Source organism: Schistocerca nitens, chromosome 9 (assembly GCF_023898315.1).
Source record: "Schistocerca nitens isolate TAMUIC-IGC-003100 chromosome 9, iqSchNite1.1, whole genome shotgun sequence".
In the NCBI taxonomy this organism is placed as follows: Eukaryota; Metazoa; Arthropoda; class Insecta; order Orthoptera; family Acrididae; genus Schistocerca; species Schistocerca nitens.
Window position 1 is genome coordinate 397,040,390 of NC_064622.1, and position 18,881 is coordinate 397,059,270.

General features: G+C 44.8%; 1 protein-coding gene across 1 annotated transcript in view; it reads left to right on the forward strand.

The window, feature by feature from the left end:
• Positions 1–18,881, forward strand: part of LOC126203000 (mucin-5AC-like) — a 437,052-nt gene that overhangs the window by 349,584 nt on the left and 68,587 nt on the right. Inside the window, exon 2 of the mRNA XM_049937198.1 lies at positions 9,286–9,464. Within this exon, the coding sequence (XP_049793155.1) occupies positions 9,286–9,464 (179 nt within the window). The remainder of the gene's footprint in view (positions 1–9,285; positions 9,465–18,881) is intronic.

Here is an 18,881-nt window from a genome sequence, read left to right on the forward strand (position 1 = left end):
AGCTAGCGCCATTCGACGGCCAACACCGCGGTTCCTGGTGTGTCCGCTGTGCCGTGCGTGTGATCATTGCTTGTACAGCCCTCTCGCAGTGTCCGGAGCAAGTATGGTGGGTCTGACACACCGGTGTCAATGTGTTCTTTTTTCCATTTCCAGGAGTGTAGTTCTTTTTAATGTTAGAGACACGGTGGAATGTCCAGAACAATTTTATGTGAATTGTATTGGGCAGTGATGTTTTTTTTTGTGGGAGGGGGGGGGGCTTCGTCTGACAGATTTTATTCGGCTCTCCAAGACTTCCTGTCCGTCAGCCTTTTCATCTCAGAGTTGTTTTTGCACTCGATGCCCTCTATTATTTGTTGCAGTTTTTACCCTCTGCAGCTCCATGGAAGTTGTTCTCCTGTGTCGTAGCCATGTCTTGTCAGTCCGTCTGTTCTTCTGGCGAGGGTTCTACACATATTTCGCTCCTCCCTGATTCTGCGAGAAACTTCACATTTCTTATATCAGTCCACTTGACTTTGAACCTCCTTCTGTAGCACTAAATCTCAAATGCTTAGAATTTTATCCATCGCAGTGGATATTATCCGTTTTTTTCCAAGTTCATCATCCATCTTCCACACAATGCAGTGCTCCAAACGTACATTCTCAGGAATTTCTTCGTTAATTACGGTCGATCTTTGATACCGGTTGACTGCTTTTGGCTAGGAATGCTCTCTTCTCTGGCACTAATTGCTTTTCATGTCCGTGCTTCGTCGTCCAAGTCTTATAATGTTAAGTTCATCACCAATCTCATTTTTCCACATTACTTTCGTTCTTCGTCCGTCGATCCTCAAACCATATTACGCACTCATTAGATCGTTTATTCCATTCAACAGGTCCTGTAATTCTTCTTGACTTTCACTGAGCGTAGCATTACCATCAGCGAAACTTATCGTTGAAATCTTTTCACCCACAAATTTAACTCTCTCTTGAAGCTTACTTCCATTTCCGTCATTGCTTGAGCGATGTACAGATTCAGTGTTACAATGTGAAAGACTGAATTCATGTCTTACACCCTCCGTCATTCCTCTTACGATGTACAGATTCTGCATTAAGATGTGAAAGACTGGAGTCATGTTCTACACACTTTTTTTATCGGAGTACTACGATTTTGATCTTCATTAATGGCGCTTCTTGGTTCTTGCACATATTGTACGTACATAAAAAAAAGTTTTAACATCAGCTCGCTTCGGAGAGTTCCGGAACCTGTACAAAAAATTGGAATAGAGAACAACATGAACATCATTTCCGCCATTGCATGTTGTACCACTATACAGCGGGACCTTCAGAGGTGATGGTCCACATTGCTATACACACCGGTAGCTCTAATACCCAGTAGCACATCCTCTTGCATTGACGCATGCCTCTATTCGTCTTGGCATACTATCCACAAGTTCATCAAGGCACGGTTGGTCCAGATGTTCCACTCCTCAACGGCGATTCGGCGTAGATCCCTCAGAATGGTTGGTGGGTCACGTCATCCATGAACAGCCCTTTTCAATCTATCCCAGGCATGTTTGTTGGGGTTCATGTCTCGAGAACATGCTGGCCACTCCAGTTGAGCGATGTCGTTATCCTGAAGGAAGTCATTCAGAAGATGTGCACGATGGGGGCGCGAATTGTCGTCCATAAAACGATTGCCTCGCCAATATGCTGCCAGTATGACTGCACTATCGGTCGGAGGATGGCATTCACGTATCGTACAGCTGTTACGGCGCCTTCCATGACCACCAGCGGCGATCGTCGGCCCCACATAATGCCAGCCCAAAACTGCAGGGAACCTCCACCTTTGCTACACTCACTGGGCAGTGTGTCTAAGGCGTTCAGCCTGACCGGGTTGCCTCCAGACAAGTCTCCGACGATTGTCCGACACTCATTGTTGAAGAGAACGTGATGCCAATCGTGAGCGGTCCATTCGGAATGTTGTTGGGCCCATCTGTACCGCGCTGCATGATGTGGTTGCAAACATGGGTCCCGCCATGGACGTCGGGAGTGAAGTTGCGCATCATGCCGCCTATTGCGCACAGTTTGAGTCGTAACACGACGTCCTGTGGCTGCACGAAAAGCGTTAGTCAACATGGTGGCGTTGCCGTCAGGGTTACTCCGAGCCCTAATCCGTAGGCAGCGGTCATCCACTGCAGTAGTAGTCCTTGGGCGGCCTGAGCGAGGCATGTCATCGACAGTTCTTGTCTCCCTGTATCTCCTCCATGTCTGAACAGTATCGCTGTGGTTCACTCCGAGACGCCTGGACAACAATGCGGACGCGATCGGACTGCGGTGTTGACCGTCTAGGCATGGTTGAACTACAGACAACACGAGCCGTGTACCTCCTTCCTGATGGAATGACTGGAACTGATCGGCTGTCGGACCCCCTGCGTCTAATAGGCGCTGCTCATGCATGGTTGTATACATCTTTGGGTGGGTTCAGTGACATCTCTGAACAGTCAGAGGAACTGTGCCTGTGATACAATATCCACAGTCAACATCTGTCTTCAGGAGTTCTGGGAACCGGGGTAATGCAAAACTTTTTTTGATGTGTGTATATTACCCGTGAAAGCCTAGACATGTATAGTTATATGTTCGGTATGCTGATGACCTGTTAGTCCCTGCGTCAGTGTATTCAAGAGCGACTGGGGATAGAAAATGCAATGAAGCTTTACGAATCGCAGGTGTGCGCTGTACGGAGGACAATCTCTCCAGTAACACGACGTACAAGGTTTTAGAGAGTAGCCTTACGCTTGAAAGAAACTCAACGATCGAATCACACAGCACCTTAAAGTGTGCATATACACGAGCCTGCTGAAAAGTAACGCATCAGATTTTTTGTGTGAAAACTCTCGAAGACTTTTAAATCATGCAGACGTTATTAACAGTCTACGTCCTTGTTCGTCATCTCTACATATTTACGAGGGGCGTTCAGAAAGTAAGCTCCGATCGGTCGCGAAATGGAAACGACTATGAAAATCCGATAAAGCTTTGCACAGATGTGTTGGGTAGTGTCTCTAGTATAACCCCAGTTAGCATCACGTCGCTCTTCTCATTTCTGAGCTCGCAGTGAGTGCGTAAAGATGTCTAGAAAATAGTGTCTGCCGCCAAGTACGAGGGCCTGGTGAGAAATTTCGCCTGAAGCTATGCAGCTAACATTACATAACTGTCGTGCTGTTTCTTCTTCAAGACAATTCTTAGCCGCATTCTGCAGGGGCAATGAAGATGCTCCTGCATCGTTTTCAAATGGAAATGTGAGATTACCCACAATACAGTCCGCAATTGTCTCCCCCTGAGTTTCATCTCTGGTCACATGAACCGCTGTCTTTGAAGACAACATTTTGACACAGACAACGAGGTGTAGGCCAGCGTGGAGAATTGGCGGAAAGCACTGGCGGCTGCCTTCTATGATGAGGCTATTGAAAAGTTGGTACAACGCTATGACAAAAGTCTAAGTCAGAACGGCGACTACGTAGAGAAGTAGCTGAAAGGTGTAGCTAATTGTTACAAGTAAAACATTTCTGATGTTCACTGTGGTTTCAATTTGGCAATCAATCGGAGCTTACTTTCTAAACAGGCCTCGTATTTCCCAACACAGACAACATGGCGACTAACGCATTTCTCCCAACTAGAGAACCCTTTCTTCATATCGCCATTTTAGAATTTTCGACGTCGTTGACGAAGCTACAACCTCACCTCTGCTTCGACCGTTTTATCACTATGAAAGTGGTCCTCGGAAATGTTCTTCAAGTTTCCTAACCAGGTTAAAACCGGATGGGATCTAGTCGGGACTGTACGGAATGTGATCGATGACAATGAACCCGACGCGTCGGATTGTGGCAGGTGTCATGGCGCTCGCGTGTAGTCTGGCATTGTCACGTTTAAGGCGAAGTGCTCCATGTGTGGACGAACTCTTCGAATTCGAATCTCAAATACAGCATGCTGTTTCTCAGGCTCCGACATATTTTGTTCCATACCGCCATGTTCCACTGTACAGTTCGGAGCCCTCCAGCGGCAGAGGTTTTGGAAATATGTAGATATGAAGAATGAAGATGTAAAGTGTTAATAGCATTTGTTTTATTTAAAAAATGTTTTAAGAGTTTTCACATGAAAAATTCGGAGACATTTTTCAGCCCGCCTTCGTACTTGCGCAAGGCATTGTCATTCAATACCCGCATCAGCCAAGTATCTGAAAAGGAAACGAAAAACTATGAATATGACTGCTACAACAGTTACTGTGAACGTAAAGATTCCTCGTTGCGCACTACGACTATGCCTTTGTGACGGCCATAAACTCGTTTGAGAGTACATTCGGCGGCATACTCTGCGGCAGGCGCTACCAGTTACGGTAACGCTGCGAAATGCAACTGTGATCGACTATTCCTCTGGGTTACGGATAGGGATAAGCGATATTTAAGTGAACTTTTAAAACAACATTGTTACTGAGTCGTAACTGTTAACCACATAAGATGTCTCACACTAGGCACTGTTATGTTCCAACATAAAAGCGACTTTTCACTATTCACCTTATTTTGGTTAGTAAGCAATCCAGCTGGTCAGTTTCTATTATTTTTATTAAAATGTTAGTAATGTCAAGCTAAACGAAACCGTTTGTGCCTTGTCACAGTAATAGGCAGCCGCAGAGTTACGTCTCGCAGCCTGTCAGCAGAGATAGGTCACCCGTAACATCGCAGTCGTTCCGTGTGCTACCCGTCGCCCATTAAAAGTTCCGTCCAGGCAGGGTCGTTTCTTCTTGGTCCTGGTGGCGTAGTGGTAAAAATAAATAAATATATACAATAATAAAATAAAAATATTTGCGTGGAAATGGAAAGGTCGGGTGGCCGAATCCCAATCGAATTACGGAATATTTTAGTATGCCTTGAACGTAACCTTCACCTCTCAATGATGCGAAGATTCGCCAAGAACGACACGTGGTTCGAATTTCGCGTTAAACTGTAGGTTCTCTTCACTAGGTAAAGTAGGCATACGCAGGTCGCAGAAGTGCCCTCCTTTTGAAAGACTGGCAGCAGGCTTGAGCCCCACGGCGTTATTTGATAAGTTAGCTAGGATATAACTGCAAAAAAATCAAAAAATGTGGAAAACTAGTTATTACTAAACACATTTTTCTGCAAGAGAGGAATTTAACAAAACTTCACAGCGCGATATTGTAAAGCAACCCCCTATCAAATTCGCCTTGCGAATCGACGACCCTTTTCCACATGCACTTACACCGGTGGTTCCCAAGCTGGGGTAAAATGAAATTTTCTGGGGGTAAGAACTACAGGATTTAATTCTATTTCAGTCATCATCATCGTTTTTTGGAGCCTTTGTCCCGCGTCAACGCGGCGTCGTCCTTGTTGCTATGGATTTGGCAATGTTAGTATCAGAGTGACACTGGACTCGCATTCGGGAGGACGACGGTTCAATCCCGCGTCCGGCCATCCTGATTTAGGTTTTCCGTGATTTCCCTAAATAGCTCCAGGCAAATGCCGGGATGGTTCCTTTCAAAGGGCACGGCCGACTTCCTTCCCCGTCCTTCCCTAATCCGATGAGACCGATGACCTCGCTGTCTGGTCTCCTCCCCCAAACCAGCCAGCCAGCCAGCCAGCCAGTATCAGAGTGTGGCTGCATGCCCTTCCTGTCGCCATCTTGTACCCCCCAGGATGGAATTAGTGTACCCCAGCTGTCTGCGTCTAGTGTAAGCCATGAAATAGTGCGAGCGGTTTTAAATCTCTGCGAGTCGTGTAACTGAGGCGGGACGCGGGAACCAGCCCTGTATTCAACTAATGGGATGCGGAAAACCGCCTAAAAACCACATCCAGGCTGGCTGGCACAGCGGCCCTCGTCGGTAATCCGCCATGTGCATTCGATCCGGTCCGGCGTTCCTACCCGCGTCCAGGAAGCAGTGCATTAGCGCCCTCGGCTAACCTGGCGAGTCCCTTTTCTGTTTCAGTCGCGAAACTAAATTATTTTCAAAAGATCATTACTATTATGACAATTTTGTAAGACTGTAATATTGATTTATAAGTTATCAATAATTACTTTCTCTCAATGAGTAGCATTATGTGATGGGGTTACAAGTTCCTCACATAGTCCACCCACTACACTCGTGCATTGCGCTTTGTTCCGTACATCGCTGATGATAAAAGTGGGACGTATATGTAACAAATACTATCTCAAGAACATGTCTTCTCCAAATTGTAGATAGTATGTGAAGTAGTCCAGAAATTGCTTCATTACTCGCTTGGAAACATATAAATGAATTAATTGACAGCATGACACAGCAGTAAATACACAAGAGTTACGATACTGTTGCACACAATGTTATTATTATTATTATTATCATCATCATCATTACTACTACTATTAGTGGCTGTGGCCAGACACAAAGCATTAACAGCCTGAAGTCCTCCAATTTCTGCCAGTTCAGAAGTAAGGAGTGAAGCACTCAAGTGATTTATGAACAGTAAGTATAGTCCACACATTTTAACTTGGTTGATTTTAAAAGGGGTTGCAATACGCGGGTCAAGCAAGTGCCGCAAAGGAGAGTAGTAACGCAGGGGAAGTATGTTTTGTAACAAGTGTCTACCCGCACTGTGCGTAGTTAGCTTTCTTATCAGAGAAGGAGTTGTGGGAGCACTTGCGATGCACCACGAATTCCTTCTTCATTCATTCTAACACACACACAAACACAAAAAAATATTTTTCATCCTTAATCATTTTAAAAATAAAAGACTTCCAAGAAAAGTCTTTCATTCTACTGTTTGTTTTGGTATTAAGGTTGGTGATAATGTGGGTGAGATTGTGGCGGGGGGGGGGGGGCGGGGGGATACGAGCTATTGTCTCATTGCAGGCAGGTGTAATGGTCTAAGAAAGGTTGGGAACCACTGACTTAGGTGAATACGAGCTGGTACCCACGCTTCGCCTCTGGTAGACACTACGCTAACATTTAGAAAACGTTCTCACACTTGAACGTGAGATTTACTGTAAACTTTTTTTTTCCTTTAGTGGATTTCGATCCTCCCCTCCCCAGAGGGTGCGGGCTGGCAGCAGCACAATACGCCACTCTGCAGCCTACAGAAAAGTTAAAAAACAGAATTAGGAGATATAACAATAAAAGCAGGCGATAAAACGGTGACTGTTAAAAACTGAAACAAACCGAAAAAGTTGCGAAGTAATATTTTTTAACTCTAGACGCAGACAAATGGGATACACGAATTCCGGACCGCGGGAAGTGGTGGTGTCAGGAAGGACATCCGGCCACCAGCAACCACATACAGTGCTAGAACCCCGTAAAGACAATGAGCAATAAAGAAGAAGAAGAAGAACCAGATTATATTGGATAATTGCTGTGTGTAACCTGTGGAAACATCCGAACTGAAGGCATCCAGTAATACAGTTATCAATTCGGATCCCTTTAGCGGCAGAGGCCTGCAAATATGAAGACATAAGAAAGGAAGGTATAGAACGTTAATAACCTTTGTTTTATTTAGAAAGATTTCAGAGTTTTCAGATAAAAATTCGGAGGCACTACGTTTAAGCACGCACTCGGGAATTTTTAAACAATTGAATATTGTATTTGGAAACATTCTGTAAAATACTAACACGAATTTTTTACAGACGAATGGAAAAACTCGTAGAAGCCGACCTCGGGGAAGATCAGTTTGGATTCCGTAGAAATGTTGGAACACGTGAAGCAATACTGATCCTACGACTTACCTTAGAAAATAGATTAAGGAAAGGCAAACCTACGTTTCTAGCATTTGTAGACTTAGAGAAAGCTTTTGACAGTGTTGACTGGGATACTCTCTTTCAAATTCTTAAGGTGGCATGGATAAAATACAGGGAGCGAAAGGCAATTTACAATTTGTACAGAAACCAGATGGCAGTTATAAGAGTCGAGGAGCATGAAAGGGGAGCAGTGGTTGGGAAGGGAGTGAGACAGGGTTGTAGCCTATCCCCCATGTTATTCAATCTGTATGTTGAGCAAGCAGTAAAGGAAACAAAAGAAAAATTCGGACTAGGAAGTAAAATCCGTGGAGAAGAAATAAAAACTTTGAGGTTCGCCGATGACATTGTAATTCTGTCAGAGACAGCAAAGGACCTGAAAGAGCAGCTGAACGGAATGGACACTGTCTTGAAAGGAGGCTGTAAGATGAACATCAACAAAAGTAAAACGAGGATAATGGAATGTAGTCGAATTAAATCGCGTGATGTTGAAGGTATTAGATTATGAAATGAGACACTTAAAGTAGTAAAGGAGTTTTGCTATTTGGGGAGCAAAATAACTGCTGATGGTCGAAGTAGAGAGGATATAAAATGTAGACTGGAAATGGCAAGGAAAGCGTTTCTGAAGAAGAGAAATTTGTTAACATTATAGATTTAAGCGTGAGGAAGTCTTTTCTGAAAGTATTTGTATGGAGTGTAGCCATGTATGGAAGTGAAACGTGGACGATAAATAGTTCAGACAAGAAGAGAATAGAAGATTTCGCAATGTGGTGCTACAGAATAATGCTGAAGATAGGATGGGTAGATCACATAACTAATGAGGAGGCATTGAATAGAACTGGAGAGAAGAGGAATTTGTGGCACAACTTGACTACAAGAAGGGATCAGTTGGTAGGACATATTGTGAGGCGTCAAGGGATCACTAATTTAGTTCAAATGACTCTGAGCACTATGGGACTCAACTTCTGTGGTCATAAGTCCCCTAGAACTTAGAACTACTTAAATCTAACTAACCTAAGGACAGCACACAACACCCAGCCATCACGAGGCAGAGAAAATCCCTGACCCCGCCGGGAATCGAACCCGGGAACCCGGGCGTGGGAAGCGAGAACGCTACCGCACGACCACGAGATGCGGGCTCACTAATTTAGTATTGGAGGGCAGCGCGGAGGGTAAAAATCGTAAAGGGAGACCAAGAGATGAATACACTAAACAGATTCAGAAGGATGTAGGTTGCAGTAGGTATGGGAAGATGAAGAAGCTTGCACAGGATAGAGTAGCATGGAGAGCTGCATCAGGCCAGTCTCTGCAGTGACCACAACAACAACAACAACTCTCGTCATGCCTTGATCCTGATAACTTTCTTATTTATGTACAATCTTTTACTTCTTATAAGGAAAGGACGACGTAACAGCGTGTGCGACTGATCAAGTGATAGTCTTACCTTCTCACCCAGTCGCTGACTCCCTGTTGATATTTGTCTGTGTTACTACTATGTTGTGACTTGTTCTCTGACTGCGGCGCGTTCTGTTCCCGCAGCAGTGGACAGCGACGCGGCACGGCGGCTGCAGAGGCGGTCGACGGCTGCGCCTTCGTCGCTGGCGTCGCGGCGCCGGGCGACTGCACAGGCGCGAGCGGCCCTCCGGCGCAGACTCGCCGGCGGCGCCGACGCCGAGATGCTCTTCACGTCCGAGACGAGGAACGCGCACGCCGGCAGGGTAGGTTCTGCAGTTTGTCGGCGTGCAACTACACTCATGCTCATAAATTAAGGAAAATTGCAGAATGTGGTGCCACACAGCGTGGCACTACACAAAACTGGGGCTAATAGCGTAGGTACGTAGGGAACACACACGACACAGATTGGTAAGTCCACAGTATTGGTGAGAAGTTGAGAAAACTGTCCCGAAAGACATGCGCTACAAAAAGTCAGTGTTTCCCGCGCATGTACCCCGACATCAATATGGGATATCACCATGCACAAATAAACAGGCCGCACAACGGGTTGGCACACTCTGGATCAGGTGGGCGAGCAGCTGCTGGGCACCTGTCGGAGCTCCTGGAGTGACGTAGGGGTTTGAAGACGTGCAGCAATACGTCGACCGAGAGCATCCCAACGGGTTTTAGGTATGGCGAACAGGCAGCCCATTCCATTCGCCTGATATCTTCTGTTTCAAGGCACTCCTCCACGATGGCAGCTCGGTGGCGCCTTGCGTTGTCATCCATCAGGAGGAAGGTGGGACCCACTGTACCCCTGAAAAGGCGGACATACTGCTGCAAAATAACGTCCTGGTACCCATGACCTGTTTCAGTCCCTCTGTCAAAAACATGCAGCGGTGTACGTGCACCAATCATAATCCCACCCCACACCATCAAACCACGACCTCCATACAGGTCCCTTTCAAGAATATTAAGGGGTTGGTATCTGGTTCCTGTTTCACGCCAGATGAAAACCCGGCGAGAATCACTGTTCAGACCATACCTGGACTCATCCATGAACATAATCTGGGACCACTATTCCAATATCCATGTACTGTGTTCTTTACACCAGGCTTTACGGGCTCTCCTTTGACCAGGGCTCAGTGGAATGCACCTTGCCGGTCTCCGGGCGAATAAACCGTGTCTGTTCAGTCGTCTGTAGACTGTGTGTCAGGAGACAACTGTTCCAGTGGCTGCGGTAAGGTCCCGAGCAAGCCTACCTGCAGTATTACGTGGCCGTCTGCGGGCACTGGTGGTGAGATACCGGTCTGTCTGCTGGAATGGTTGTCATACTCTGGAGATCACACTTTGTGTCACACGGAGGGCCCGTGCTACGACCTGCTGTGTTTGACCTGCCTCCAGTCGCCCTAGTATTCTACCCCTCATAGGTCATCAATATGCGCTCTTTGAGCCATTTTCAATACACAGTCACCATTAACACGTCTGAAAACGTCTGTACACTTACTCGCTGCACCGTACTCTGACTTACACCAACACAACTCTGCGTATGTGGATTGCTGCCAGCGCCGCCATGCGACGACCGCAGGTCAAATGCACCGCATGGTCATACCCCGAGGTGATTTAAACCCGCAAACCCCCCACCAGAGCGTTGTTTCACCATGTATCAGCCTTATCCTTAATTTATGAGCATGAGTATAGTCAGCTGGAGGCGAGGGGCGTCGAAGCTGGAGGAAGGGAACCACTCTGGTGTACAGGCCTACAGCGGCGTTCTCACTATTGTCTGTCTGTACATCTTGCGTCTACATCCACTCTTTGAAAAACAGTGCACTGCACTGCACTGCGCGTCGCGAAGCCTGCATTCCTTCAAGTTTCTACCCTGCCCGCTAAATTCGGAGGTGGTACGAGGGAAAAGGAATTGGTGGTAACAATTTTTCTTTCTTTTTGGTCAAATGTTGTGAGCGAAGGGAACTCCCCCACCCTCCCATCCTAAGAAATTGCACAATGGACTTATGTCCGAATTTTCATATCCAAATGAAGAGTGGGAAGTCTAGAAATAGGGTATCAGGTTGACCAGCGTTAGGTGTAGTTTTGGAAACAAAATTACTCGAAAGTAATTCGGCTGGTTAAGAAAAACTTAATTACTGATTTGACGGAAAATAGAAATATTTCGCGTACAGCTGTTGCTAATTATGAGAAATGATATTTCAAATCTCGGCGTATAGTGAAACTACTTTCTCTTGTTGTTGATTCTCTTAATAATAAAAGAATCGACATTTCATTATGTTAACACGCTTTCTGAACGAACTTGAAAATAAAAATAAAAATTGTAAGAAGTCTGGTCGAACGTTTCATGGTGATTTGTCTGAAAATAAGCAATAGAATAGATTACAGAAAAATTTGATTTGCCTCTGAATGATGCTCGGAATTGTGTAAAGCAAATGAGGTGCCGACTGAGAATTTAAAGTTCAGTGTTTAAGCTAGAATCTTAAAGAGTACTAGAGGATATTTAATAATTTTCTAAGTCATAGCTGGAACAACAGCATTCTTTTATCGTAATTTAACAAAACACAATCAGTCTACACCGCAAAGGGTGTTTTATTTTTCTGCTAACATGTTTCAGTCATATGGACTTTTGTAAATCCTCGTCGCCAGTTTTGTAAAGGCCTCGCCGCTATTTCTGTGGAGGTCGAGTTGCCACTGTTGTTACTGTAGACAGAGTTTGTGCAGTTCGTGAAACGGCTTCTGGTGCAGTACACCGCTAAGACAATTTCTCACTGCCACTATTACACAGCTATGCCCCAGGGTCTGGTAACAGGATAGGAGAACGAAGGTTCTACAACGGCCCACCAGATTAGTAACAAAACCATACAAACGAGTTAAAAGATTCTTATCTTTGCGACTATTTGAAATATGAGTGTGCAACACTGCTTGCAATATAAAACTTCCTCGAAGATTAAAACTGTGTGCCGGACCGAGACTCGAACTCGGGACCTTTGCCTTTCGCGGGCAAGTGCACTACCACCGAGCTACCGAAGCACGACTCACGCCCGGTAGTCACAGCTTTACTTCTGCCAGTACCTCGTCTCCTACCTTCCAAACTTTACAGAAGCTCTCCTGCGAACCTTGCAGAACTAGCACTCCTGAAAGAAAGGATATTGCGGAGGCATGGCTTAGCCACAGCCTCGGGGATGCTTCCAGAATGAGATTTTCACTCTGCAGCGGAGTGTGCGCTGATATGAAACTTCCTGGCAGATTAAAACTGTGTGCCCGACCGAGACTCGAACTCAGGACATTTGCCTTTCGCGGGCAAGTGCTCTACCACCGAGCTACCGAAGCACGACTCACGCCCGGTAGTCACAGCTTTACTTCTGCCAGTACCTCGACTCCTACCTTCCAAGCTTTACAGAAGCTCTCCTGCGAACCTTGGAGAACTAGCACTCCTGAAAGAAAGGATATTGCGGAGACATGGCTTTGCCACAGCCTGGGGGATGTTTCCAGAATGAGATTTTCACTCTGCAGCGGAGTGTGCGCTGATATGAAACTTCCTGGCAGATTAAAACTGTGTGCCCGACCGAGACTCGAACTCGAGACCTTTGCCTTTCGCGGGCAAGTGCTCTACCAACTGAGCTACCGAAGCACGACTCACGCGCGGTACTCACAGCTTTACTTCTGCCAGTACCTCGTCTCCTACCTTCCAAACTTTACAGAAGCTCTGCTGCTGCAGAGTGAAAATCTCATTCTGGAAACATCCCCCAGGCTGTGGCTAAGCCATGTCTCCGCAATATCCTTTCTTTCAGGTTCTCAGGAGAGCTTCTGTAAAGTTCGGAAGGTGGGAGACGAGGTACTGGCAGAAGTACAGCTGTGAGTACCGGGCGTGAGTCGTGCTTCAGTAGCTCAGTTGGTAGAGCACTTGCCCGCGAAAGGCAAAGGTCCCGAGTTCGAGTCTCGGTCGGGCACACAGTTTTAATCTGCCAGGAAGTTTCATATCAGCGCACACTCCGCTGCAGAGTGAAAATCTCATTCTGCTTGCAATATAATACAAAAAAGGGCCCTCAATGGCTAAGTGTAAGTAATCGTAGTTAAACTTCACGGTACATAGCAAGTGCAATTTAAACAAGTCTTTTCACTTGTCTCGGTCGGGCACACAGTTTTAATCTGCCAGGAAGTTTCATATCAGCGCACACTCCGCTGCAGAGTGAAAATCTCATTCTGCTTGCAATATAATACAAAAAAGGGCCCTCAGTGGCTAAGTGTAAGTAATCGTAGTTAAACCTCACGGTACATAGCAAGTGCAATTTAAACAAGTCTTTTCACTTCTAAGAGTTCACTTAACCACGTTCCCTGTCTAAGTCAGCGCTGGACGATGATCTATAACCAAGCGGGCGAAAGCTGCTCAGGCTTCTGTCCGTTGTCGTCCGGTCGTTGGTGCAGAGTACTCGGCCAGCAATTGGCCGAGGCGAAGTCGATGTCTTCATCCTCAGCGCCGCCCGTGGTGCTGCTGGCAAGTTTCTACGGCACTGGCACCAGCTCTCATCTTTGCGCCTTCAGTGCTTTTACCCTGTCTGTGTCTTGTTCGGCTGTGTCGATACAGCAGGAAGATCGTCTTCAGACGACCATGTAACTCCACTGGTGACGCGTGGAGTTGGTGCGCGGAGTCGTTTACGTGCTGAGAGGCACCTGCCGTCAACTACAGTTGCTTCTCGAAGCACACACTCTCTCTCGCAGCGTCTCCCTTTCATCTGTGTTGAACTCACTCTCGCTACGCAAATATCTTGATTAATCGTGCAGTTCTTATTTAATATTCTCCACCAGTTGATCCATATTGATTCACTAACCGTCGAACAATACTGGTGAAACGAGCGATTAAGAGTTTTTAAGCGAACTTCTTCGTGTATGATAACAGATAAAGCTCATCGGGCGATTCCGCTCCACAGCAAGATTTGTGGCCGTTCTATGTTAAATCGCTCTGGACAGGTACTCCTAGATATCCAACGATTCCAGTCACTGATCCATGATTGTCTAGTCAAATGATGTCTGATCTTCTTGTATATTTACACCTATCGCAAGAACGCCGAAATGGCTGATATTGAGAGAAGTTATCACAGAATACAACGTTGACTGAAGTAGCTCAACGGATTATATGCAATTGGACCGAATGAAATACCTGTGAGTTTGTACACAGATGTTCATGTCTTAGAAGCGGTTTATATCGTAGCTCGCCGGAAGAACGAGACATTGTAATACGCTAATAAGGTCAGATGGCGAAACAAGTAGTAAATAAAGAATTATTTTATCAGTTGCCGTTGTCTGACGGTTTTGAAATATTTTTTTCCAACAAAATAAATAATAACGAAAATTAATTTTATAATTCTGTTTGTGATAGGGTAGTAGACAAAAGAAGTAGTGGTATATCCTATCTGTCGCTGCTCATCCAAACAGTGTTCTAGTTTGTTTCTGTGTCCACCGGAAGATACAGAACAACGCCATACACAGAATGACCGCCACACAGCGAGGCCAGTCTCCAGAGAGGCCCAACATAGGTATTGTCATACGCCATAGAGGGCGCACACAACACTGACTATGTTGTGCTTCCGCCTTACGTCACCCAGTTGCGGATATGAGTCGACACACGGCTTACTGACAAGGGAACCTCCCCATCGCACCCCCCTCAGATTTAGTTATAAGTTGGCACAGTGGATAGGCCTTGAAAAACTGAACACAGATCAATCGAGAAAACAGGAAAAAGTTGTGTGGAACTATGAAAAAAATAAGCAAAATATACAAATTCAGTAGTCTATGTGCAAGATAAGCAACTACAAGGACAAAGTGAGCTCAGGAGCGCCGTGGTCCCGTGTATAGCGTGGGCAGCTGCGAAACGAGAGGTCCTTGTTTCAAGTCTTCCCTTGAGTGAAAAAATTTAATTTTTTATTTTCCGACAATTGTTACCTGTCCGTCCGTCCGATGCGAGATAACTGCGCCGTAGTATGGGGACGCTACACCTAAACAAACATCGAAACACTCGACGTCAGTCGACTACAGCGCACGGAAGAGAGAGTATTCCTGCTAACGAGGCTCCCTGGCTGGCAGTTGACTGTTCGCTACTTTGGGCGAGAGTGCATTAAATACGTGAGATGTATTTCGTGGGCAATATGTTTTCGGTTCCCATTGGAGAGGCACGTCCTTTCGTCTACTAATCACACGGTTTTGTGGTGCGGTCGCAAAACACAGACACTAAACTTATTACAGTGAACAGAGACGTCAATGAACGAACGGACAGATCATAACTTTGCGAAAATAAAGAAAGTAAAATTTTCACTCGAGGGAAGACTTGAACCAAAGAACTCTTGCTTCGCAGCTGCTCACGCTATCCACGGGACCACGGCGCTCCTGACCTGAGATTATCCTTGATGTTACCTATCTTGTGCATGGACTATTCAGTTTGTATATTTTGCTTATTTTTTTTTCATAGTTCCGCACAACTTCTTCCGGTTTTCTCGACTGATCTGTGTTCAGTTTTTCAAGGCCTATCCACTGTGCCAACTTATTACTAAATCTGAGGGGGGTGCGATGGGGAGGTTCCCTTGTGAGACAGCGGGTATCAACACGCAGTGGAATCGACTTGAAACCAAACATACATTGATGTAGACAAAAATACCAAGTATCACATCTACTACCATGCACCCTTTTGAACCATCGTTTGCGAGTAGCTGGTGAAAAAAATTTTGAAATTTTTAGTTAGCCTTAACAGCGTTCAAAAAGAACTTTTCCATAAACTGGATGCGTGGTGTATGGATAGCTTCAGTGCTTCACATGTGGGAGGTTGTGGGTTTGAATCTTACCAGGTGTGTGAAATTTTTGTATTTTTAGACCTTTATTGAAAAGACTGTGATATATATTTTTAATCAGTTGATTGATTTAGATGTAATTTATTATTTACATTCCTTTGTCACATAATTTTAATCACCGAATGGACTTTTACATTTGTTTCATTTTTCTTCACAGCATTCTTTTTCCACATCGTATTTTTGTGAAAGTCAATTTAATTATATTTATCTATTACAAGATTTAATTGTTTGAAAACTCCGATCAGTCAGTTAAAAAACGAAAGAGGAAATAAACTATTTATATTGACTGTGCAAGGTCTGAAAAAATTATTTTTCATTACAAGAACTACAAATTTTTTTGCACGATAATCGTCATACAAACGTTAGAAACGTAACCTAAATTCCTGTGTACAAAATAACGTACAAGTTAAACGAAATTCAAGCAAGATGAGAAATAGATAAAAACGAATGCAATAACCTGTACGAAAAAATAGGACGATAAAACAAAAGAAAATAAATATAAATCAACACATAAAATTAATTAAAAAATCTTGAACAAAGATTTCAAATGAAAAAAATAATGATAGTAAGAAAAGTGAGACCAAATGAAGAAGTCGATATTATGATTAAAATGATGCGACAAAGCAATGGAATTAAAATTTTATGTTTAAATCGATTAATTGAATAATAATTATTGTCAAAGTCATTTCGATAGACATTTAAAAATAAAAAAGAGTTAAGGCACCTAACGAGATTCGAACTTACAATCTCCCACATGTCAACCCTTTACCCCTGTCCATTTTTTTTTCGCTGATCGCATTTTGTTAGTTATTGTTCGTTGCATTAACTTGGTGGACGTCCCATGAGACCTGTTAAAGTTCATCGTTGATCCGTTCACTCACTTTTTGTCCATTACACAACACAGACAGAGTATGTAATAGCACTTTTTTTTTCAACGCTGTTGAGTGTCACGCAAAATTCCGATTTTTTCTTTCAACAAATACAGGAGAATGAGGGCGCTGCTACGTGAATGACTGCAGTGTGTGATACCTCGGATGTTAATCTAATAAAATTCATACCTTAAGAGCTATACGCTCTTGTTCATCTTCGCTACTGCGAATCACTTTTTTTCTATTGATAAAGACACGATGTTTACTATATGCTTCGAATGATCGTTTCTGTCATATCTCTGAAACGGTATTTAGAAAACGTAGAGAGCCAGCATTTTAAGTCGAATGGAGAACGATTCTACTGCCACCAACGTACATTTGGCGTATGGACCACGAAGGTCAAATAAGAGAAATTAGGGGTCGTATGAAGGCATATAGACAGTCGTTTTAGCCTCGCTGTTATGGCAATATAACACGAATAGATATAACTTGTTGTCGTACAAGGTACCCTCTGACATGCACAGTTCTATCGCTTGTGGAGTATGTATGTAGATTTTGTACAGTGTTCACTTGCACTGACCAGTCTTTGAACACTGGCTTAGTCATGAATCAAGTAACGGACGATCTATACACTGAAGAGCCAAAGAAACTGGTACACCTGCCAAATATCGTGTAGGGCCCACGCGAGTACGCAGAAGTGCCGCAACACTACGTGACGTGGACTCGACTAATGTGTGAAGTGGTGCTTGAGGGAAATGACACCATTAATCCTGCAGAGCTGTCCATAAATCCGTAGGAGTACGGAGGGGGGGGGGGGTGCAGCACGTTACAAAGTATCCCAGATATGCTCAATAATATTCATGTCTGAGGAGTATGGTGGCCAGCGGAAGTGAACTCAGAGTGTTCCTGGAGCCACTCTGTAGCAATTCTGGACGTGTGGGGTGTCGCATTGTCCTGCTGAAATTGCCCGTCGGAATTGACAATGGACAGAATGGATGCAGGTGATCAGACAGGATGCTTACGTACGTGTCACCTGTCACAGTCGTATCTACACGTATCAGTGGTACCATATCACTCCAACTGCACATGCCCCACACCATTACAGAGCCTCCATCAGCTTGAACAGACCCCTGCTGACATGCAGGATTCATGGATTCATGAGGTGGCCTCCATACCTGTACACGTCCATCCGCCCGATAGAACCTGAAACGAGGCTTGTCCGACCAGGCAACATGTTTCTAGTCATCAACAGTCCAATGTCGGTGTTGACGGGCCCAGGCGTAAAGCTTTGTGTCGTGCAGTCATCAAAGGTATACGAGTGGGGTCTTCGGCTCCGCAAGCTCATATCGATGACGTTTTGAATGGTTCGGACGCTACACTTGTTGTTGGCCCAGCGTTGAAATCTGCAGCAGTTTGCAGAAGGGTTGCACTTCTGCCACGTTGAATGATTCTCTTCAGTCGTCGTTGGTCCCGTTCTTGCAGGATATTTTTCAGGCCTCGGCGATGTCGGAGATTTGATGTTTTGCCGGATTCCTGATATTCACGGTGCACTCGTGAGATGATCGTAAGGGAAAATTCCCACTTCATCGCTACCTCGGAGATGATGTGTCGCATCGCCCCTGCGCCGACTATAACACCACGTTCAAACTCACTTAAATATTGATAACCTGTCATCGTAGCGAGCTACTTCTCACTGAATAGATTACTTTCATCAAGGAGATTGTCTAGGAATTTAAAGATTAGAATATACAAAACTATTATTCTACCAGTTATGCTGTATGGGTGTGAGACTTGGTCTCTCAGTGTGCAAAATGAAAAGCCGTTTCGAGTATTTGAAAACAAAATTTTGAGGTAAATTTTCGGAGAATAAAGGGATGACATTAACGGAGAGTGGCGAAAACTGCATAACGAAGAGTTTCACGAACTCTATTCAAGCCCTTCAACTTTTATAGACCTGTCTTCCTCAGTTGCGTGTAATATTACG